This window comes from Brachyhypopomus gauderio, unplaced genomic scaffold (assembly GCF_052324685.1).
Source record: "Brachyhypopomus gauderio isolate BG-103 unplaced genomic scaffold, BGAUD_0.2 sc138, whole genome shotgun sequence".
Classification (NCBI taxonomy): Eukaryota; Metazoa; Chordata; class Actinopteri; order Gymnotiformes; family Hypopomidae; genus Brachyhypopomus; species Brachyhypopomus gauderio.
This window is the reverse complement of record NW_027506959.1, coordinates 345,067-368,440: the sequence shown is the minus strand read 5'-3', so window position 1 is coordinate 368,440 and position 23,374 is coordinate 345,067. Positions and strand designations below refer to the sequence as shown.

The 23,374-nt window shown below is 42.5% G+C and overlaps 2 protein-coding genes and 1 long non-coding RNA gene across 3 annotated transcripts; 2 read left to right on the top strand and 1 right to left on the bottom strand.

Moving 5' to 3' along the window:
• Nucleotides 1–900: 900 nt before the first annotated feature.
• mafbb (v-maf avian musculoaponeurotic fibrosarcoma oncogene homolog Bb) lies at nt 901–2,643 on the top strand. Its single transcript, XM_076994323.1, has one exon. It carries the CDS (start codon nt 1,147–1,149, stop codon nt 2,158–2,160), a length of 1,014 nt encoding a protein of 337 aa, XP_076850438.1. The 5' UTR covers nt 901–1,146; the 3' UTR covers nt 2,161–2,643.
• Nucleotides 2,644–14,569: 11,926 nt separating this feature from the next.
• Nucleotides 14,570–19,476, bottom strand: fam83d (family with sequence similarity 83 member D). Its single transcript, XM_076994314.1, has 4 exons — nt 18,947–19,476; nt 17,814–17,981; nt 17,461–17,585; nt 14,570–16,245 (listed from the first exon to the last, which is right to left on the bottom strand). Exons 1-4 carry the CDS (start codon nt 19,418–19,420, stop codon nt 15,288–15,290), a joined length of 1,725 nt encoding a protein of 574 aa, XP_076850429.1. The 5' UTR covers nt 19,421–19,476; the 3' UTR covers nt 14,570–15,287.
• An 802-nt stretch (nt 19,477–20,278) lies between these two features.
• Nucleotides 20,279–22,387, top strand: LOC143500246 (uncharacterized). The gene is made up of 2 exons (XR_013126730.1): nt 20,279–20,438; nt 20,945–22,387. It is a non-coding gene; the product is annotated as an uncharacterized LOC143500246 (long non-coding RNA).
• Nucleotides 22,388–23,374: the final 987 nt, after the last annotated feature.

Here is a 23,374-nt window from a genome sequence, read left to right as displayed (position 1 = left end):
CTGTAAAACACACACATGCACAAACTTGAGGAACTGAATGTACAAATATATATCAGTCTTATTTCAATTTTTAACAGAGCAGTGCTTCTGAAATTAAGAAATGTAAAATAATTGGTTTCAGATTTTGGCCACAGGATGTCACCAAAGGGCTTTGTCAGCACCATGTCATATAAAACTCCTTTAATTTGTCTGGTTACGTTATGACATCGTTTTACATTATGTGATAAGCTAAATAACAGCTCAGTCAAAATAAGATGTTATTGTTTAAATAAAGAAAATGGCAATTTCAGGCCCAGGAAGACTATATTACCAGGAGACCCACTTTAACACGCTCTGTAGTTCACGTTTGTTCCAAACACAAATATAGATACAGCAACACTTTGCTGTGGTCCTCAGCTGAAGAAGTGATCGTTACATTAGAATGGAGTACAATCTGCGCTTATTATTATTATTATTATTATTATGTTTCCATGGCATGGAGGATATATGCACTATCAATAGTACCAAATCAAATAGATTAAACGAGTATATTGTAAGGGCTTGTTAGATTACATATACTACCAATACATTCTTAATTATTCTGTTATTCTAAATGCACTTTATAGAATAATATGTGAAGGAAATGTGTATGTTTGTGTTTGTTAGATAGAGAAAGAGTTTTGTAAACTAAATTTCCCTTTTGAAAAAAAGAGTACATAAATAAATAAATAAATAAAATTCACACATAAATAAGTCAAACTAACCAGTCCATTTTCTGACGTTTGTCAAATAACGTTGCATGCCCGTGTCCATTTTAAGTGCATGTGATTGAATGGAGGCTGGTGTGCCAGTGACATCACACGTGAGCATAAACAAGGCGTGGCTCGCGCGAGCCGCCGCGTTTAAAGCTGTGCAACTGCTCACGCCGCAAGCACTCCAGTAAATACAAGTGACGGTTCACTTTCACCGTAGTGCTGAGATCATTTTATATTATTTATAGAACCTTTGTTAAAACGTTGTTAATGTCGATATTGCGGAGACGATATCGGAGACGTTTGCTTAAATTTGAGAGATAAGCAATTGAACTGAATTTCTTTTCAAGGTTGATAATGTTCATGTGAGCAGAAAGACAATTTTTGCACATTTTAAAATCTTGTTCAAGTAAAGATGACGGCGGAACCACAGGCTCCTTTGGAACTTCCAAAGAACCCACTGATACTGGATTACAGCGATTTCGAGATGATGAAGTTCGAAGTGAAAAAAGAGGCCGCGCTGAACTCGTTCATGAATCAGTGCGGTCAGCGCGTGCCGGGCTCCGTGTCAACGACCCCGCTGAGCACTCCGTGCAGCTCGGTTCCCTCGTCTCCCAGCTTCAGCCCCGGTGGACCGAGAACCAGCGCTGAGGATCTCTACTGGGCTATAAGCGCGAGCGCATACCCCCAGCAACTCGACCCACACGCTTTAGACGTCCCACCAGAGGATGCGGGCGAAATCTTCAGCGCCAGTTCCATCCACGGACATGCGTCTCTTCAGATTCATCCACAGCTTCATCATGTTGACTATGAAGGATACAGGACAGGGCGTCAGTTTCACGGTCAAACTCCAGACGTCCAACAGTGTCCACAGCAGTATCCCGGAATAGTCCACAATCCTGAAGAGCTCATCGTTCATCCTGCGACTCACGATTTTACGCACAGTAAAAATGAATATCAGTATATGCAAGATGTTGACGGGTCAGCAGCAGTTGGAGCCCAGGCCTACAATCATCTGAGATCTCAAAACATTCACCACCAACACCAAAGGCGGCAGGACCGGAGCACCGGCTTGGAAAACCGTTTCTCTGACGACCAGCTCGTGTCCATGTCTGTCCGCGAACTCAATCGCCACCTCCGAGGCATGAGCAAGGACGAGGTGATCCGCCTGAAGCAGAAACGCCGCACCCTTAAAAACCGAGGCTACGCTCAGTCGTGCAGGCACAAACGCGTCCAACAAAAACACATCCTGGAACACGAGAAGTCGAACCTCGCCACTCAGGTGGAGGAGTTAAAGCACGAGCTCAGTCGCTTGGTCCGCGAGAGAGACGCTTACAAGCTCAAATGCGAAAGATTAGTAAGCGGGATGAGCAGTCACAACCGTGGGTCGTCCAGTGAAAGCCCGTCATCTCCAGAATTTTTGTTATAGCTTTTAAAGCCGGATTTTATAGCATATATTTTATCTGTTTAAATAAAGTAGATTTTTTATCTCAAATTTTATTTTACTTTTCCCCGTATTCCTTGTTTTTTTTTCTTTCAAGATTTTCACTTTTTCCACTTCATTAGTGTGGTTGCTGGATTTCTGCAAATAAAGTGTGATTTTTTTTGGTTTGGTGTGAAGAGACACCTGTAGTCTCATTTTCCTCAAAGACCTGAAGGCAATTCAACAGGAGATGCAACACCTCCTGCATCTCATGTGAACTCTTCCTGTGATCCCGGCAGATGTTTGGGGCATTTTTTAAGTTCTGCCTTTGTTTTGTATTGCATTGTATTAATTGTATTGTATTAATCACTGTTAGCACAATATATTTCTTTAAATAATTTGTTAGTCTACATATAGATCTTTTTCAAAGAAGAAAACATGCTAACCTAATATTTCTGCCATGTTCTTTTAAATAAATCTCAAAAATTGCATTGTATTCAGTAGTTGTTCTCCTTACCATAAAATCCTTATATTGGCACATGGGGGTCTGTTTAATGGAGATATTATCAAATATAATAGTATATAAGAATATTAATAACATGGATCCATTAAATGTGAATAACACAATAAATAGAGTTCTTAGAGTTCTTTCATAATATTTAATAAATAAACAGATATTTCATAACTAAAGCACGCTAAATATTATGTTGCTAAACTTCTCACTTCATCAGAGCATATCCCAGCTAAGTCATGAGCAAATATCTAAAAGTCAACCATGAACAAACATAATGTTCAAACATATAAATTTAAGTTGAAATCAGGCAGCACACGTCTCCTCTATATTTGACCTTTGGCCTTGAGGAGCGACTTCTTCATGAAGGAACTGTGACTACCATCTCAGCAGGCACAGTGCAATAAACCTGGAGAAGCATATGGCAAGCTGTCTGAGTTCTTCAGAGGAAGGAGAAGATAAATAAAACCATCTCCCCTGACACAAAGGGCTGTTAAGCATCCAGCAAAGCTGAATAAAAAATTTGCACAGTTTTTGCATAGTAGTTAGGCTTTAATGTGACGGGTAACCATACAACCGCTTGCTGTTGTCATATTAGAATGCAGAGGCTTATTCAAGGACATCTCAGCCAGAAGTATTTGAATCACATGTATAAGTGCTAAGCACTGTGTTAATGCCAGCAACATGTGTTTAGGTTAGAATTAAAATAAAAAACTATTCCGCCAGACTCAGAATGAATAATGATGTTTAGGAGAAACAGGTGTTCCTGTGCCGTAACCTTTATTTTGAGCACAATAAAGGTACATGTTTCTGTCACTCTAAGTTGTTATTTGTGGTTCTCTTTGGTAAAAGCTTGTTCTCTTCGGTTAATAGCTGACATATTCTGTTACCATAATTGTTTATTAAGTGAGCAAAATATATAGACGTTAATGGACGATGATAATTACACTCTTAAGACACTGTTATGTTGGCCTACAAGTACTTGTCGATATTAACTGTGTGCGCAACCTTTCTTCAGGGTCCAAACACCATGTTGCAATATGGCCTTTAACCCTCGATCTTGTTGTTAACTGTTCTCTAATAGTTAGTCTTTCATTGACTTCTGTTGTGACCTGCTGGCTGCGAGATGCAAATGCTTATTGGACCAGTGCCAAAACACAGGTGCCTAAGCGCCCCCTACCTTTAGTGCTGGGTCATTACACATGCTCTATTTTTAGGGCATTTTTTTATCACACTTTATATGAAAAGTACAGAGCAGCCCAAATCTGGTGATTCACCACTTTGTGACGCAGATGTTTACAGGACCTTCAGTGTGAGTGAAGAATTCAGCAGTTAAAGGCCCGTGTGTTTTTCTGCATAGAATAATAACTACTGTGGTTCTTCAGGAATTTCCAAAGCAAAGTTTGGCGTCCCTGGCCAGCAGGAGATAAGTTGAAAGGAGAACCATGATTTCTGCAGCACATCTGGCTCTGCAGGTTGCTGTGCCTCATTAGGACTGGATCCTGCCTGCCTTTCTTTCATTTGCATTTAAGCCTTTATCCACGACTACCAGAACCCTCTCAAATACTTGGGCCTGTTAATATTTGTGATATTTGTTCACTGGAGAAAAGTGTAGATATTGTTTTGTGTCAGGTGCTCTGCACACGCTTGCGAAGTAAGTAGATAATCAGAACAGCACTAGGCAAGCAGCGCCTCACCGCAGTATGCAGGCTGCCATTGTAAAAGTCATTAGTAAGCTTTTTCTCCTGTGCATGTGATAGCGTGAGTGCTGTCTGAACCCACCACAGCCAGCCCCTACGTTCTATCCATAGAGGGGGGGGGCTGAGTCAGCACCCAGCCCAAGGTGTCTGCTTCCATGTGGTGTCACACGGTCACTGAGACCTGGGCAGAGGGCAAGCAAATCTCTATCTTCTTCTGTTGCCCGGTGTCCACTGCCATTATGGTAATTATTAATGTTTTGTGCACATTTTTTTAGGTCTTTTTTTCTTCTTTGAGAAACGTTGTTTTCAGAAATACTATTTGCAGCTTTATCAGGAACTTCCAAAGGTCCAGTCACACGGAACTAACTGAGATAACTAGTGGGGGGGAAGCAGGGGGAAGACGCACAAAGAAAAAATCAACAAAAAATAACTATGGAGGCAATGAATAGTTGGGCGTCCGAAGAGGACAGAAGGACACGGCCCTGTTGACAGACCTGGTTAACCTGTGAACTAGCTACAACTGAACTCTAAAGGAAAATGAATTAAGAATTCAGTAAGATTCAGTAATAATACATGTAAGTAAGTTTCGATAGTTGGACAGGACTTCACAGACGCCTCTGGATTGAACATTCTCCCCAAATACCGCAGTGTTTTGATCCTAGCTGGTCACGTCCAGTGTGTGTGTGTGGCCCCTGAAGCAGAACTAGGCTGGCCAGAACTAGTCTGTTCTTGCTTTCATGTTGTTTTGCCGCTGTCGCGTGAACAGTACTAATGTCCTGTCTGTCTCTCTCTTCACATGGCCTGCCTCACCAGTGCGGCCGAGAGGATGGAGGAGGATGAAGGCACCTTCCTCTTTCACTTCCTAAATGAGGTCTGGTCAAGTGACACTGTGCGAGAGTGAGGGGAGATGAAGGGAAGGAATGCAGAGCCCGGCGTTGGTGGTTTCCGTTTAGGATGCAGACTCGTAGCTGTGCGAGCAGTGTTGTGACACTCAGCCAAGGGGGTGTGAATCACTCCCCGCCGAGTTACTCAAACATCTCACCTCAAATCAGTGAAATGCCTCCTTCCAGTAAATGAGATAATTCTATTTTCATTTGACAGCATGTAATTGATTTGGTATCTTCAATCCCTACGTGCCGTGAGGGAGTGTCATCGTCAAGGCCGAGGAGGAGCGGGATTAATGAGTGTCCGGGACTGTTATGTCTGTTAAGCATTTAGCACCTGCAGCCTGAATATTTACAGAAAACAAAGTGGTGATAAGGTCCATGAGGGCCTTTGTAAACACGATTGCTAGAGAATCAAATTCAAATCTCTCTCTCTCTCTCTCTCTGAGAGTTACACAGGAGTGCAGTTTGAGGTGGTAATGATAGCTGCTCTTCATTAGCTTGCAGACTCCAAACGACTCACTAAGAACAAAGTCCTGCTTCTCTTTTTGTTTCTGCTCCCTCTGCCTCAACTCACCCCTTCCTCCCTCCCTCTCTTTCTTCCTCTATATTCATCTATCTCCTTCTCTCACTCCATCTCCTTCCCTCTCTCCCTCTCTCTCCATCTCTTTACCTTCCCCTCTTTGTCCCTCTATCACCATCTCCCTTTCTTTCCCTCTCTCTTCCTCTCTTGCCAGGTCCTCAACCTAAAAGCCAAGATTCATCCTTCCCTGTTAGCTGCTCTTAACGTGACCTGGTAAAGCTTGGGGTCAGATGTCAGGGGTCAGGAGCCAGGGGTCAGGATTTTGCTTGAAGCTAACAGGCACCCTATTGTTTTAAAAGATTCATTCCCCTCACAGTTAAGTTAACAGTCGGTGCTTTACAGTAATGGCAGCCATGAAAAGTAAGAGCGGGCATCCTATCGTCACTTCACATCCTGCGTTTTTAATAACATGATCCTGCAGGCAGAACCAATGTAGTGGAGCAGTTTCCTGGTGATTCCCTGAGAAACAGACATTTATTGGGCAGGATATGAGGGGCTGCAGGGCCTGTTTTTGATTTGAAACTGTTCTGTTCTCTATGCTTTAAAGAAGATACTCCAAACAAACTGGTGTAAACCCTGCCCTGAATGACTGAGTAGTTAAATCCAGTCAAAGAGGAAATGTGTGTGTGAGTCACAGTAGAGTGGAACTGCAGGACTGACGTCCATTCAGTGAGAGACACTCTGTGGTCCCTCAGAAAGGTTGAGAAACATCACATGGGTGGGGACTACGTAGGCCTGTTGAGTAACATTCGACAAGTCATAGCACAACGGAATACATCTTGTGTGTTAGTTGTGTGTTTCGTTTCAGTTAGGAACACTCTCTTTCGTTTGTCATAAGTCTGATCTACTTCAAGCTCTTTATGTACATCACCAAAGCAATACTGACTCTCAGACGATTCATTTCAATGCTGCTTTTCAAGGTTTCTCAGATTTTTCAGGATGCTCTGAATGGTTATACCTGCACAAAATGAGTAAATAACACTGCAGGCCCTGCACTGCGTTAAATAAGGCATTCAAAAAGCGGTCAGTCACTTATCTAAAAGATGTTTTTGGTTAAAGGACATAAAGAACAATATGCTGTAAAACCTGCTTCTGATTTCCTGAGTATCAGCCCATGTCCTAAGAGGACGATGAAGGCTGAAGGACAGGTGGGTCGGCTGAGAGGTTCCCACAGGATTCAGGTGAAGAGCTGGTTCTCTATGGCCTTATCAGCACCGCCCATCTCCTGCTTCACGAGTTCACGTGTCAGCACGTCAGCGCTGTTCATCCCAACTGTATTTACACCTTGAGTGCACAGAAGGGTGTGCAGTGCTGGAAACTATCACCCATTTCTCATTCATTTTAAGGTCACTTTAATCCAAATATACAGTATTATCTGCTCCACTGATACTGTGTGATATGAGTCACTGTATTTTTGTAGCCCTGAAAAGCCTCAGCAAAGGTTGGTGTTTTGAGACAATACTGATAACACTTGCTGGTGACACCTGAGTTGAACATACTGGAACCAAACTGTCATTGTAATCAAATATGTTGTTTTTGCATTTAGAAGTATCTGGAAAACTTGGAAACCGAACAAAGCGTTGTCTCTCTGTCAAAACTGTCAAATGGCCTCTGCTCAAGTCTCAAGTCATTTGGATCAGTTCAGTTCATTTGTTTTGATAGCAGGTGGAAAGGTAAAGACTGCGGTTTTCCCACACTCTCTGTGTCACAAGCCCCAGCCCCCAGGCCCCTCTGACAGTGACAAGCAGTTTATCAACTCCTTCATCTTCACAGCTCATGGTCATTGATCTGCTTCGTCAGGGCCCTCCCTCAACTGAGCCCTCCACACCAGAACCACCTACACCAGAGCCCTCCACAGCGGAACCCTCCATACCAGGACCACTTACATCAGAACTGCCTACATTAGAGCCCTCCACACCAGAACCATCCACACCAGAACCACCTACATCAGAGCCCTCCACTGCAGAATCACTCACACCAGAACCACCCACATCAGAACCGCCCACACTAGAACCACCTACATCAGAGCCTTCCACACCAGATCCACCCACATCAGAACCACCTACATTAGAGCCCTCCACACCAGTTTCACCCACACCAGAACCACCTACATTAGAACCCTCCACACCAGAACCACCCACATTAGAACCCTCCACACTAGAACCACCCACATTAGAACCCTCCACACCAGAACCACCTACATTAGAACCCTCCACACTAGAACCACCCACACCAGAGCCCTCTACACTAGAACCACCTACATTAGAACCCTCCACACTAGAACCACCCACACCAGAGCCCTCTACACTAGAACCACCTACATTAGAACCCTCCACACTAGAAACATCTACATTAGAACCCTCCACACCAGAACCACCCACACTAGAACCACCTACATTAGAACCCTCCACACTAGAAACACCTACATTAGAACCCTCTACACTAGAACCATCTACATTAGAACCCTCCACACCAGGACCCTCCACACCAGAACCATCCACACTAGAACCACCTACATTAGAACCCTCCACACTAGAACCACCTACATTAGAACCCTCCACACTAGAACCACCTACATTAGAACCCTCCACACCAGAGTCCTCCCCATCACCAGTCAAGGTTAAAGTTATTCCACGTTCCTCATTCTCGTTTATGTTGCTACATTTAATAGAAGGGCGTCCTCATGAATAAACAAGATGGAGCGTATAACAGTGGCCCCTCACGAAGGCACAGTGGAGGAGTCAGTGAAAGACAGATGCTGACCAGCTCAAAGAGTCCAAATGAGATGAAAACAAGCTCCACCTGTGATGCCGCATTTCACTAACAAATGCATGCAAATTCCTGTTTTCACAATGCCGCCCTGCGCAGTTACTCTGCATTCAGAGAACCAGGCAGCACAGGAGAGAAGGACGGGCATCTTGGGAAAAGATTAACTGCAGTTATTCCACGGCAAATCGACCTACGGAGAAGACCAGCATGAGAGAAGCTGCGTGCCGCACCCTCTCACCGAGCCACCATAAACAAGAAGTATATAAATACGCCAGATAGACAAAGCACTGAGTCTGCAGAAAGTCGTGGCTGTGGTGTGAGAAAACCGCCTGTTTGTCAGTCACATTGTACAACAGTGGGAAACACATCCTCATCTTTACAGTCTGTCATGATCAACGTTCAGGCTAAAGGAGTCCAAAGTGGCATAATTAATATGTAGTGAGCCTGGTCATGATACATTCACAGCTAATTTTGAAAAGCTCAGAATACCATCAGGGGTTATTACAGATGTCACATCATCATGGTCTTCTCTCAGCATTTAAAAAACGTGGCTGTGCTGTGTTCAGAAGAGAGAGGAGAGGCAGGCCGCCATTGTAGTGTCTCTACAGCATTTGCCACTGAAAACGTCCTCCAGAGAAAATGCCGTCAGTGCAACCTGAGTGGTGCTGATTAAGCAGGATAATCATATCTCTACCTGACCAACACTGCACACACATACACACTATAAATACCTACAGCAGCATCACACACGCCCCCACCATGACATGCACACATATACCGATGCTACATATATGCACACACAATCACTATCCATGCACACAAAGACATAAACACCAATACTCAATTCAACACCTTCGAAAATACTATGGACTGACCCAGTCATCACACGTGCAAACACTAATGTTTTGATTTATTATAGTCCCTGATCATCAGCTTATGCAAGATGTGTGTCTTGATTAGAGACTCATTGGATAAATATGTGGTAAGTGTAGCGACTTCCTTCTTCATGTGGAAACATTTGGCATTTCTGCCCAAATTAAAATACATAAATACATGTTTTGAGATTTTTTACAGTCTCTGCCTCTTTGTATTGTGTTGTCTATGACCTTTATTTAGAAATTATGACATTATTTAGCCATTATGATTATTATGACAAGTTTCTCTTTTCCTTAGACTGAAACTTGTTGCGGTTAGAGTTGTGTCACTTATTCCCAAAGCACTTTTAGTCTTACTTTTACACAAATGAAATTCATGCTTTAGGATGGGGTTATTTTGTCAGTGTCACAGACAAAAGACCCCTGGGCTTTACTCAATGTGAAGAATGTGCAGTAAAAGGTACATATATATATATATATGTACCTTTTACTGCACATTCTTCACATATATATATATATATATATATATATATATATATATATATATATATATATATAGAGAGAGAGAGAGTGATAATAATAATAATAATAATAATAATAATAATAATAATAATAATAATAATAATTTCCACTTCTATAGCGCCTTTCAAAGTACCCAAGGACGCTGATAGTAGTCTAACTGTCTAACTGAAGTGCCTAACTCCAACTGCTCCCTGGGTGCTGGGCGCAGGGCTGCCCACCGCTCTGGGCATGTGTGCACCACAGCCCCCTAGTGATCACTAGTGTGTGTGTGTGTGTGCACCACAGCCCCCTAGTGATCACTAGTGTGTGTGTGTGCACCACAGCCCCCTGGTGATCACTATTGTGTGTGTGTGTGTGTGTGTGTGTGTGTGTGTGTGTGTGTGTGTGTGTGTGTGTGTGTGTGTGTGTGTGTGTGTGTGCATGTGTACCACAGCCCCCTAGTGATCACTAGTGTGAGTGGGTAATGCACAGATCAATGCACAGATGGGTTAATGGGGAGTACAAATTTCAATTGGGGTGAAAATCACAATTGACACTTATGGCATATTTGTCTTTGGCCTTTTGTGCACATATATTACTTTCAAAAAATTACTTACATATTACATTACATATATTACTTTTGAAAAATTTATTTTCAAAAAAATGTGTAAATGATTTTGAGAAATTGTCTTTATCTCTTCTTTATTCACAGGAACCTATGGAGCAGATTAACCAGTTCACTCTTAATTCAGCTGCAAGTACTGAACCCTCCAGCAATGATGGACTCAGACGTTCCCAAGGGCTCCTGAAAGAAAAGGCCCTGAAATTCAGGTCAATAGTACAATTATCTGAGGTTCCTCTTGCATCATCAGGTCCCCAATTGATTGCCCTTATAAATGTTATTGCCTATAAATCTTTAAAAGGACACAGACACACATCTCTTGAGTCTGTGTGTATGAGCAGGTGTGAAAGGTTTGTCATGCAGCTTTAAATTTTAATTTCTTGCAGCAATACCTTCAGTTGAGAATTTCAGTTTAATCTGGAAATGGCAGGAATACATATGTCTATATGAAAAAATAATAATCTATGTCCCTTTCACATGTGTTAATCTTTTGCAGTTGCCTTCATCCAGGTTCGAGTTTGAGTTGCTGGACCAGCATAAGTGCTTACGCAGATTTAAAACACATCTTTGGACTTCCCAGGAGGATGATGAGGATTAATGCGACTTGACCTGCTGAGAAATCAGCCCCAGTAGCAGAGCCAGTGCAACCACTATGTTCTAGTGGATCCTACAGAAGAACACTGGTGTCCATGTTTCGCAGCGTGTTAGGGAGGCTCGTGCACACACTGAGGCCTCCGTTGCTCAATCAGATCCTTATGAACATGGTTTTTGCTTTCTCTGAGGGCTGCGGAAGACCTGAGCTGAATCTGATAAGTGTTCCCGTGCCTGTGCGAGAAGCTGATGAGGTTGGTGGAAAGAGGGCGGGCACTGCAGTGTGTGTCTGGCTGCGTGTGGGTAAACCGACAGCGGCACGGTGCTGCATGCGTGTGTGTGTGAGTGTGTGTGTGGCACAGGCCCACACAGAGGTGTGCATGCATAAAGCAGGTGAAGATGGCAGGAAGTGGTTCCATAAGTAGAGCTGAGAGATACCTTATCTGCTTCTAACAGAATCCTTTCCTCCCACAGCGTATTCACCTTCGAATTAAGCCGGTTGAGCGATGGCACTCGCGGGGTTTATTGAGGTTTAATATCACGTGTGGTGCAGGTATGGAGATGCGTTGAGACTGCAAGAGACAAACACACACAGCGTTTATCTACTGGCTGTTCCAGAAGCAGGTAGAGATCATCATTACAGAGTTATACACCATCCCCACCCCCCCACCACCCACCCCCACCTGGTGTGGATCCACACCTGTCACCTCTCACGCTCTCACACAGGCACTCCTCCCCGCCCCCGGCCCCGGACTGCAGGATGCGCTCACCTGCCGCGCACGTGGCCTATTAATAGCACACTGCGGCTAGCGGAGGAGGTGCCGTGTCGCCCCAGAGGTGCTCGTGGTTCCCTTTACTGACCAGCAGCTGCCGTAATGTGGCTCATCTTACTCTTGTTCTGGCAAAGGTCACGAAAATTGCAGACTGCAGTCGAGATCAGTGTTAAATGACCAGCACATCGCACCGACCTGACCTCCACTGTTGGCAAGAAAAACGGTACCCGGTCACAAGCTTTGCCCATTACCCTGATATGACCCGGGACAAAGGGCACGGCCATGCAGCAGCGTTTTGGGCAAACTCGCAGGAAGTTTATTCACAACAGCAGATTAAATATAGTTCATGCTGCCTGGGCCACGGGGAAAAGGCAGAATGATGTGTCATCAACATCTGAAGACCAAGAATAGGAAGCAGGCAGTGTAAGTGCAGTCACTCCCCACACCCCTAAAGGCCGGCCTGCTTGTTCCTGGCACACCTCATCACATTATTTTTTCGCCTGACTGGGATTTTCATATCATTGTTTTGTGTCCTCGGGCCATGTGCCCTCCCCCGTACAGAAAGCAGCTTTGCCTCTGGGGAAAATGTGCTAATTGTAATGCTGCAGCAAAGAGCGGGTGTGGGGTTGACACAGTGCTGTTCCCCTAAGTTAGCTGCGTTTAGATCTGCTGAGTTTAATTTATGTTGGATTCAGGGGACGGGAACTGATTTCAGAGAAAAATAAATAACAGCCAAAGGAAGGCCATAGACTTGAGTTCATCTACCCACATGCTGCCAAAACTAGTCTCAGCAACTGGCCTGCTAGTGCTGTGTTAAAGGATAACTGTCTCAGACTCACACAGTATCATCTCCCCCTTAGCCATTTTAGCAGTTCCTAGGGTATCTAAGGGCACGCACCGAGCAGGGGCGTTTTACCGGTGCTGTTACTCTATTAATTATATCGCTCGGTTATAGCTCGTCCCTACAGCGTCAATTGAAAGAGCCGTGAGCAGCCGTGAACAGCTGGCTGATGAGCCACTGATCGTTAGTTCTCTGGCATCTATTCAGCCGGGATAACAGGGTCTCGGACTCTGGGTCCCGGCTTGGCGTGTATACTGTTCGGCAGTGGAAGAGATGAGGCAGGAGGCGCTTTTCTTTAATAGCTTCTTTTTGACGGTCGTGACACATTTAAATCACACGTGGTCATTACCACAGAGATGTTGTGAAGTCAATGATCATTGCAGCTGCTCAAAATGCTGCTCACCTTTGAGGATGTTACGGCTCACAGATTAGAAGAACAAATTGAGTAAATAACAAGTGCCTGATGTAATAGAGCGTGATAATGTAAATGGAGAGTGTACACTGTAAACCTTTAATGGTGCATAGCACTGTAAACCTGTAATTAAGCGTGTACACTGTAAACCTGTAATTAACCACGGCGCTGTTAACTCTAATCGAGTGTTTTGCTGGTAAGAGACATTTGAGAATAATATTAAAACTTTGACTGACCTTCAAGGTCTCAAATGATGTCCAACTGAATGTGACATGATGGCATTACATGCTAAAAATGTAAACATTTAAATTATATTGACCTGATGTGAGCCATGTCAAGTCCCCTTTGTGCGTTTATCTTTTTCCCATAACGTATTGTTACTAACGATACAGAAAACATAAATTGTAGTTCAGAGGTTTTACCGCAGTAGGGTGGAAGATGACGATGAACAGGACAGGTAGACGTCAGCACTTGGATATACTATATTCATATATATATATATATATATATATATATATATCCAAGTGCTGACGTCTACCTGTCCTTTATATATCATTTTAAACAATACTGAGCATGTAAATCATATTTTTCCTACTTTAGTAGGTATGGTGAAACCCAACCTCTTCTTATATTTACATTACATTAATAAATTGCTCCTGTCTTAGTTACACAAAAATGTTTAAAATTGAAAACGTTCTGAGCGTTCTTGCTATTATAAAACGTCGTCTTTGTGATATGTAACATACAACGCAAAATGTATCTAACGATTAAGGCTACAAACTAGAGAAATTGCGCCATCTTCAGGATATTTGGGACTTTAAATATACCTTGTCGTTTAAACACTGCCACCAATTGACTGTTTATACACTGCCAGTGACTACCAGTCTTATTTTAAACAAATCACCACAATCACTGTTCCCTGTGCACACTGACAAGATCTAGAGCAGCTGAGATTAGCTCCACCTCTTACAGGTGTGATGAGATTTAGAAAATTGGCTAATTACCCTTGTGAATTATTGCATTATAAAAATGCATAATTGTATTATAGAAATGTCATCCATCCATCCATTTTCATCCACTTATCCGTGTCCAGGTCGCGGAGGAAATAGCCTAAGCAAAGAGGCCCAGGTTTCCCTCTCCACAGCCACCTCTTCTAGCTCTTCTGGGGGTGATACCGAGGTGTTCCCAGGCCAGCCGAGAGATATAATCTCTCCAGCGTGTCCTGGGTCTTCCCCGGGGTCTCCTCCTAGTTGGATATGCCCGGTGGCATCCGGACCAGATGCCCAAACCACCTCATTATAGAAATGTGTTTCTCAAAATGTTTTAGCAAAGATCAAAAGCAAACATCGCATAGACACTTTCATAAAGACATTTTATTAGCATTTGTTTTACTTACAGCACAATCCAGTCATTATAAAACATTTCAGTGTTTCCATAGCGAAAGAGAGTACCCAAGTGCCTGTGCATTTTCAGTAGTGAAACATTAGGAAATGTATAAAATGTGATTGTAACAATTTCTCAACAGTCTTTAAACAAAACTGCCATCCTATCACGCTGCCATCCTTTGACGGCAAGGGCATCATTACCTTTTGATAATGAAATATTTTCATCTGCTAAACATAGACATCATTAGTGTCATCATCAAAAAAGGAATAACAGCAAATGCTCCACATGTTTATGTGGAAAGTAAAGTAAACATTTTCTTTTTTTTTATTTTTATTTATAGAAATCTTACAAACTGAGCACTAGCGTCTCCAGATACTGCATCATGCCTCGGTGTGCTTTGGCTTATCGAATACCACAGAGACAAAAGTACAGTAAAACAAACATGAAATTGAAATGAAGATGAAGTACCATTGCAACAGAGTCCCTCTGACCTGAAGCGCACATATTTAACTATAAATCTCACCTGTCCTTTAATAATTTCAACAATGCATATATAAGTACAGGTATTTAAACCATGTGTACTATATGGTATAATAGCTGAAGCCCTAACCATAGCCTTAACCATAGCCCTAATCCACAAACCCTAGCCCTATAAAACTAACTTTAGCTCTTATGCTCTTGTACCTCATTGCAGACACCTTGATCGTGGCCATGTTCCCATAAGCACGCTCTCCATCACACTGTGGATGTGCCTGCTCTCCGCCTGACCTGGTAAACCCGCGTGCGGACCTGTGCCCAGGGCGGTGGCATGGTCCACCCACTCCCTCCGGTGCGAGAGCATCATCATCATGTGGTCCAGCTTGGCGCGAATGGTGGTGTAGTGGTGCTGGCGCTCTTTGGCCAGCCTGCAGAAGCACTCCCTCAAGCTGCTGCCCTCCGGGGCAGCCCTGCTGGAGATGAGTGGGTGGCCACCCGCCTCCTTTGGTGCGGGACTGTGCGCTGGCGGGGTGGAACTTGTGGTGGACGAGTCCCCTGAACTGTCACCCCGACCACTGGAGGTGGAGCTTGGGGATGACGGCGAGGGCTGCTGAGGTTCACACGGCATTTCTGTCTGGACCGCGCTGTCCGACGTGTCGCCGGTGGTCTGCGTGGAAGCGTGGCAGCACAGGGCAGCTGGGGAGGTCATAGTGCCCGTCGTCTGAGTACCGTTGGAGACGCCAACGTTCACATTCCCGGCCTTTACCAGAGGGTCACCAGCACTTATGACATCCTCTCTGAGCTCCTGCTCCATCCAATCATCTCCCAGAGTTGAGGTGTCAGATCCCAGGTTGCTTTTCTTGTTGTCTGTCTCCTTTTCTTTACCAAGCGGTTGGATTTCTGCAGCCTGATGTCTGTTGGGTGTGCTGGTCAGACACACTAGTTCAGGCTTTGCTGTCCTGGATGGCTGGGAAGCAGGTGTTCCTGGGATCTTGAGAAGCAGGTGGTCGTACATGCCACTGTTTCTGACACTAGAGGGCGCTCTTGTGTTCACTTGGAGAGACTGGGCATACAGGATCCGGAACTCTTCATCAAAATTCTCAGTGATTTGTCCAGATAGCTCGATTAGATTACTACTGTTGAGTTTACCATCAGTCCAGTTGAACCTGAGGATGAATGAATGAAGCAACACATCAACACTATAAGTGATGGTTCAAAGTCTAGAGGTCCAGAGCACTTCAGGGTTTGGTGTCTGACCTGATGTAACACGCCTGACTCATCTCAAAAGGTAGTTTCCAAGCCGTTTAAGAGTTGAACTGGGTGTGGCCAAGTAACATAAACAATGAACTGGACTCTCGACCGGAGACTCCTGTAGAATTTTCAGCAATCTCTAGGGGTCAGATTTACTGGGAAATTTTTTCCCTGTGTATGCCTTAGCCACCATGGCTTTGCTCAGGTTAATAGATTAATTGTGGCTTGCAGAAACTGATGTGAGCTCTTAATAAATGATAGGAAACATATTCTAACAACTGACATCTGTTTAACGAGCATGCCCTAGCATAAAGCACTAAAGTACCAAATCTCTCTCCTGCCTTCATAGAGATGTGTCACCCAGAATACAAACCAGAGTCCATGAGTCTGAGTCTAAAGAGCTATTTGGGAAAGATTGGTTTTCCACACATATGTCCATAAAGTCATTTTTATCACAACACCCCTATAATGTTTATGACCGATTTGCACAGGATACGAAATCTTGGAATAAATAACAAAAACGGGAATGACTACTTTAAATTATGTATTAAATCACACAAAAAATCCACACGTAGTATGTATGTTTTGTTGACAACTACAAAACCTCATTTCTTCTTGAAATATTAATTAAGCATAATGTATTAGGACAACTACAAAATAGGTGACTTGAATTTTTGCTAAATTCCTCACTCACAGTAATCCTACTCACATGTTCTATACAAAATGTTGATATTTTATATGACCATTTATAGAAATATTATAGAATTAATTTTGATTGAAAAATAGCATGCTATTAACACATAATAGACACTAAATATGCCTTGCTCTGGAGGCCTTTGGCAAGTAAATACTTCTTAGACCACTTTCATGCATTAAGAAAGCTTTGGCTTTTCTACAGGATATGCACAGTATTAAAATAACCTGGGGTTATTTATTGTAGGTATTATGCGCTGGAATCCTTATTGATGCAGGAGCGCATAATCTGTAACAATTACTGACATGGCAGATTTGGCCTGGATTAAAACCCATTGGGGAACGTGTAAAAATGACATTACTCCACCTCTCCATGTAAAACTAATCATATCAGAATAATGCTTATGAGTCCCTGAGTCTGAGTCTGTGAGTCTTACCTGTAGGAGCCAGTAGCCACTCTGTTGCCATCAATTAGCATGAACCGTTCGTGAACTTTACCCGTGATGCGTGCTCCTGATCTCATGTAGTAAGTCGATCCCGTTATGGTCCTCACCCTCATATGCTTCAATCAAAACAAAATGGCTTTTAGGGGAACAGTTCATCATGTATCAGTGTGTACAGCAGTGTATCATCTTTATTAAATAAGCATAATTTCTTGTTTAGATTCAAAAATTAAGGCAAAGCTGCAACTCTTAAGAAGGCGGGAGAATTGGAAAACAATTTAAAAAATCAGTGTCCCTGTCCCTGCCTGTCTTTGTCAGGAGTGCTAATGTCCTCCACAAGTAGCTACCTGGAGCTCGTCAAGGTGCACATTCAGGTTTCTGCACATCTGCAGGAAGGCAGGGAGGGAGGATTGTTCCAGAAGGACATACACAGGCACCCGACGCTGGCAGCATGCCTCCTGAAGGTCACGGAAAATATCCAAGTCTGTTAGCGAGTCTGTTACTATGGCGATGACCTGCAACAGAGAAGGGTGGGGGCGTAAAAGAACCCCATCCATTATTTTAACACCCCTCTCCAAAACAACCACACAAAGCAAATACTCACTGTCCTGTATGTGTGTCTTTAAGAACTTCTGTTACATTTGGCCTTAAAACAGATATGCAGGACAAGCTGCCTGCAGGCCTAACTGCAAAAAGAGCACACACAGAATGTAAATCCTCATATTTGAGGGAGGGACATGTCATGGCACCTCTGAGCTGCAGGTTCTGGAGGCTGCAGCTCAGTGTGAAAGATGCCTGTACACATTCCTGTCGTTCTGTAAGAATAACCCATGGAGATGGCTGGTCGCTACCCCAAGCACAAAGACATGGGCTTATAAAAGTGTTAAATTATTATTTCAGAGTCTATGTCTATTTCTTTTAAAAGTGGAAATATCATTAACGTGATGTGCTTAATAATGTACAGTTTAAGGATAAAAAAATAAAATAAGCAACAACAACAAAAAAGCCACACCATCCCTGAACTTGAACACCAAATAAAGTTGTCTCTTCAACCGGCTATGTGTGTTCATTGAACTTGGCTTCTTTTGTACCATTCAATACCATTCGCTTTAAAATGGTTCCACTACATTAAACATACTGTCTTGCGATTACAGAAGTCAAAGTGGTTGTTTACATTTGCTGTGGGATCAAAGCGGAGAGAAAATGGCAACATTACGCATTTAGCAGCAGGCCTGTCTGAACACAGAAAACAGTCCTGAAAGTAAACGTGCGCCATTAGAGATGAACTTCACAGGCGGTTGTTTAATGAATACAATGTAATGCTTGGCAGTACACCATAAAATAATTATTTTATAGATAAAGCACACATGATTAAACGAGTGTTAATAAGTAGCCAATTATTAAGAAATCTCCTTTTCTATGAACAGTTCAACCTTGGCGACCTTTTCCACACGATGTACACGTTAAGACTGAGAATTACCTCTTTGGCACTTTTGATCATCCTTCTCGCCGCCTCTTTACAACTGTAAATACACTCGCCATAGCTTGGCTGGAAGTATGCAACAGCGCGGGTGACACCGCGGAACGAGCCTTTGGTGAAACCCGGCCAACCTATCTCTAAAAGCGGGGGCTCTATATCGGATATTTCGGGGAAGTATGTGACTGACGAACAGTCCAAAGTGCCTGACTGGTCCAAATGGGTTTCATCCCCAATTAAGGAGACGGACCTCGGTACCACTGCGGCACGAGTGATCCGTCTGATCTCTTCATCGGAAAGAAAATTTGGTATTCTTTCTTTCTTCAGAAAGTCCATAAAAGAATCGACTCCCCCGGAAACCAGTTCTTCCAGAGCAAGTCGGTGTCTTTCATTATACAGTTCCTTTAGGTTAGAGTCCTGTGCGAGCCGTGGCGTGCGCCAGCTCGGCGAGTCCTCCAGACACTGCGACAGCGCCATGCTTACAGTATCGCGACGTGTGTCAAAGATGTAACGCTCGCTTTGACAACGAAACAAAGTTTAACTGTCATTACTGAAGTCACGCCCCACCGCGGCACGGCATTGGTCGATTTAACGTTTCTCATTTAAATACTGCATCACGTGCACGAAAAGTAGGAACACTATTCGACAGAGGATTTGGTGTTCATTGGCCGAGAGTTTGAATTTGGAGGTAAACGTTCTCTCTTCCCGACAAGCGTCTCGAAAGCTATAGGCTTTCGAGCTGGATAAAAAAGTCTTAACGAAAGGGAAAACTGTAAACTGCCTTGTCAACCTGCGCTTAGTCGATCTAACACTCTCACGCAGGAATGTAACTTTTAAGGATTCCAGATATTTTCAGAGTAATTGTTTCCCATATTTCCCGTATGCCAGATTTTAAAATCGCAACTAAAACACCACCAGTTTAGTGTCGTTTTCGTTGTACAGTATTCTGGGAATATATAGTCTGGAGCAATTAATGGCTATATTATTTTAGATATTTTAGTAGTATGTTTTAAATCAAATTTAAGTACATATTTGAAAGATTAGGCACAGGGCCGCAACCCAGGCACAGTGATCTATAAAACATCAAAGGAAGAGCGGAAATAATAATTTTTAATATAAAACAATACATTTAATCTTTTATTATGGCTTTAACTTGGCCTATGTCAGAAATCAACTCTATGTGACATGTTTTATGTTTAAAAATAACAAATTATAGTCAAACATTGCTTTTGGGGTATTTGAAGGTAAAACCAGACGCCTGGCAACAAATTCATATCGGATAGTAGGTGTTCTAAAGATTTAACCAATCAGATTCACGCCTGCCTACCTGCACTCAGAGCCGTAGAAAGAGAGAGTTGCGACACTCCCATAGACTCCTATTGTAATTCAGGAATGCGGAAGTAAACGTGCCATGGGGAGACCAATAGTTCCAAACATGCTATAGTTCCAGCATTGAACTGCGTATATTTGAAGCATTTCCGCGGCTGTTTTTCTGGTAAGTTAATGAATTATTCATCGTTTCCTATATAATCCTCCATATATGTGATTAGTATTACTGTTATAGTTAAGTGGTCACTTGTTGTTAGTTTATTTCTGCATTTTAAATGCCGTTAGCTTAAATTACACTTCGCTAGCATTAGCTATGCTATTAATTAGTCTCAGAGTATTCAGTCATTAGGATAATTGTTAAATTCAGTAATACCTATATAGATTTGATCATATTGTAATTAGTGGTAACTATCTGAAGTAGAAAAGATGGTTGGATTGTAATGAAGTTACTCTTTGGTTGATTAATTAGCTAGTGTTTCAGTGACAGGTGATAAAACCAGCTGCTTGTACATGGATGACCACTATTTATACAGGATGCAACAATCAACCACTATAAGCCACTACTTGTTTCCAGCGTGTTGTGCTCCCTGTCAACATAAAAACACATGCATGCGTTGCTTCTCCTGTGTGGCCAGGTAAAGTCACATCCCCATAAAGCTTTCCTGTTCCCAGGTGCAGTTCCACGCTTGGTGTGATTGACATCTCATCAAGAGTCAGCACACATTCCTTCTCCATCTCATTTAGGCTATCTACCTTCAGCTTAAGCATGTCAAACACTTCCCCCAATATTCCTGGTTCCATCTTTATAAACTGTAGTCTTCTTTGCAGGGTTCGAATGTCAGGGAGAGGAATCTTCATGTCCTGCAGGAGCTTGTAGCCTGTTGCGCCTGTAGCAAAATGGAGTTTTATGGCCTTTTTAATGATGTCATTTCCCCATCTGATGCCCCTCTTGCTCTTCATTCCAATTGCATTCATCTGAGTTTTAGAAAAAACTGCCCCAAATTTTTTTTCCCTAACTAAATTTCTTCTCCGTAGGACTGCATTTATTCTTTTTTGTCGTTTAAGGGCTGCTTCTAAACTTTTTATTTGTGTTTTTAGGTTCTCCCTCAGGTCTTTCTCACTTGCCCCTGGCTCACTTGGATGCTGCACACTCGTACTTGGCTCACTGCTTTCTGGTATACCTCTCTCAGTCTCCTCACAGCCTCCACCTTCCCTTATTTCACTTCCCTCACTTTCCCTTCTCTGTCTTTCCTCATTTCCTTCAGTAATATCTGAAATTATTGCATGGCATTGTTAGGTTTAAAAAACAGGGTTAGCAATTGAAATACAAATTAACTTTATTAATTATAATCGTATGAATTATTATTTAAAATCATTCATACCAAATTTTATTTTAGGACAATATGTGTGGTCACTCGTCACTGCAAGAGAAATGACAGGAGATTTTGGGGTTCTCAGAGCAGGGGCCTTCCTTTTCTTAGGCTCAGGACGATGGATAAATATGGTTGGAACAGCATCAGCTTTCAATTTCACTTGGCCTGTTTTGGTTGTCGTGAATTGTTCTCCCTCAAAGTGTGCCTGCAGAATGAGTTTAAATTCCTCACAGAATCTCAGACCACATATCATATCTTTATTTGAAGTCAGGTACGCAATGCAACACAAAAATGAAACAATAAATCATGATCTGCACATATGGTGTATGAACAGAACTTACTGCACATAGTTTTCTGTTATTGTAATTTCTTGTGATGGTCAGGTTGCTTCTACTGATTTGGGCCAACCACTTTTTTCTTCTGTAGGTATCTTTTGGAAACCCATACATCCGGATCCCTTTCTCGGACCGATTGGTACATCCAAATGCTGCACAGCCAACCATGTTCAATAAGAAATCAATCTGTAGAAGTTTGATGTGAAACAAAAATGTTAGGGATGAATTAATTTATGTATTTAATAATGTTATTTTAGTGTTGTAATGTGGCTAATGAATTAATTTATGTATTTAATGATGTTATTTTTGTGTTGTAATGTGGCTAATGAATTAATTTATGTATTTAATGATGTTATTTTAGTGTTGTAGTGTAGACTACAGAATAAATCTATGTATTAAATGTTAAATGTGTTTTTAGTGTTGTTTTGTGGACTAAATAAATCTATGCCTGAACCTTTAATAGTGCAGGCTGCTTCAACAGGCTATTTGTAACTCTAGTTTTGTTCAAAGTTACTATAAAAATTATATCAATAAATATTTATTGAAAGTTGATATAAATATTAAGTTGATATAAAGCAGATTAAGTGTTATATCGCTGCGCCAGAGCTAGCGAGCTAGTAACGTATTGAATCACAGCTGTGGATCTGAGGTAAATAAACTGGATATTTTTTTTCGTCGTGAGATATCGGAAGTGTGGCGTGAGAGCGTGTGAAAACGGTCAAATGCGTGTTGGCAACCCTGTATGTTGTAATATTTACAAGAAATACGGTAACCGCTGATGTCTTTCCCGTTTAAAACCATTCAGTGTTCGTGTTTGATTGGAACTATACGGTCCTCCATGAACCACGTGACCTCTGAGCGGCGAGATCACAGAGTGTCGCAACTCTCTCTTTCTACGGCTCTGCCTGCACTGTCAGAAGCTGCACGCGAGAGAGCGTGTAATTGCCACTCTGACGTCAGGGGGAGCCCCTGGATAACTGATTCCTCTCCTACAACAAGCCGCAGTGCAGAGTGAAGGAAGTTCTAAGCTCACACCTGTGTGTACGTGGGTGCGCGCGTGCATTTCATGAAGGATCAAGTGGCACTTCACCTGATGTGTCCTTACTGTTGTCTTCTTACAGTGCGAGCAAGTGACCTCAATGTTCACAATAAACAGACTTGCAGGTCAATTGTCTTTACTAGTGTAAGTGATCTTGATAACATCCAGGCATGTTTCAAATCATGGCAATTATTAAACTTGCGTTAAGATGGTGTTAAATATGAATAATTCTGTGATGTCATTTAATTTGAAAGGAAATGAAGTATCAACCTAGCAATAAACTATTACTATGGTAAACTACTATAAACATCACTTAGAAAAAAATATCCAATTAATAATACTAATAATAATACTA

What these genes read in the sequence shown, in the direction of transcription:
- mafbb (XM_076994323.1), top strand. Translation starts at nt 1,147, where the DNA reads ATGACGGCGGAACCACAGGCTCCTTTGGAACTTCCAAAGAACCCACTG.
- fam83d (XM_076994314.1), bottom strand. Translation starts at nt 19,420, where the DNA reads ATGGCGCTGTCGCAGTGTCTGGAGGACTCGCCGAGCTGGCGCACGCCA. An exon ending in TGATCAAAAGTGCCAAAGAG is followed by an intron (nt 17,982 to 18,946) that starts GTAATTCTCAGT and finishes TCTCTGTTGCAG; the next exon opens with GTCATCGCCATAGTAACAGA. An exon ending in GTGGCTACTGGCTCCTACAG is followed by an intron (nt 16,246 to 17,460) that starts GTAAGACTCACA and finishes ATTCATCCTCAG; the next exon opens with GTTCAACTGGACTGATGGTA.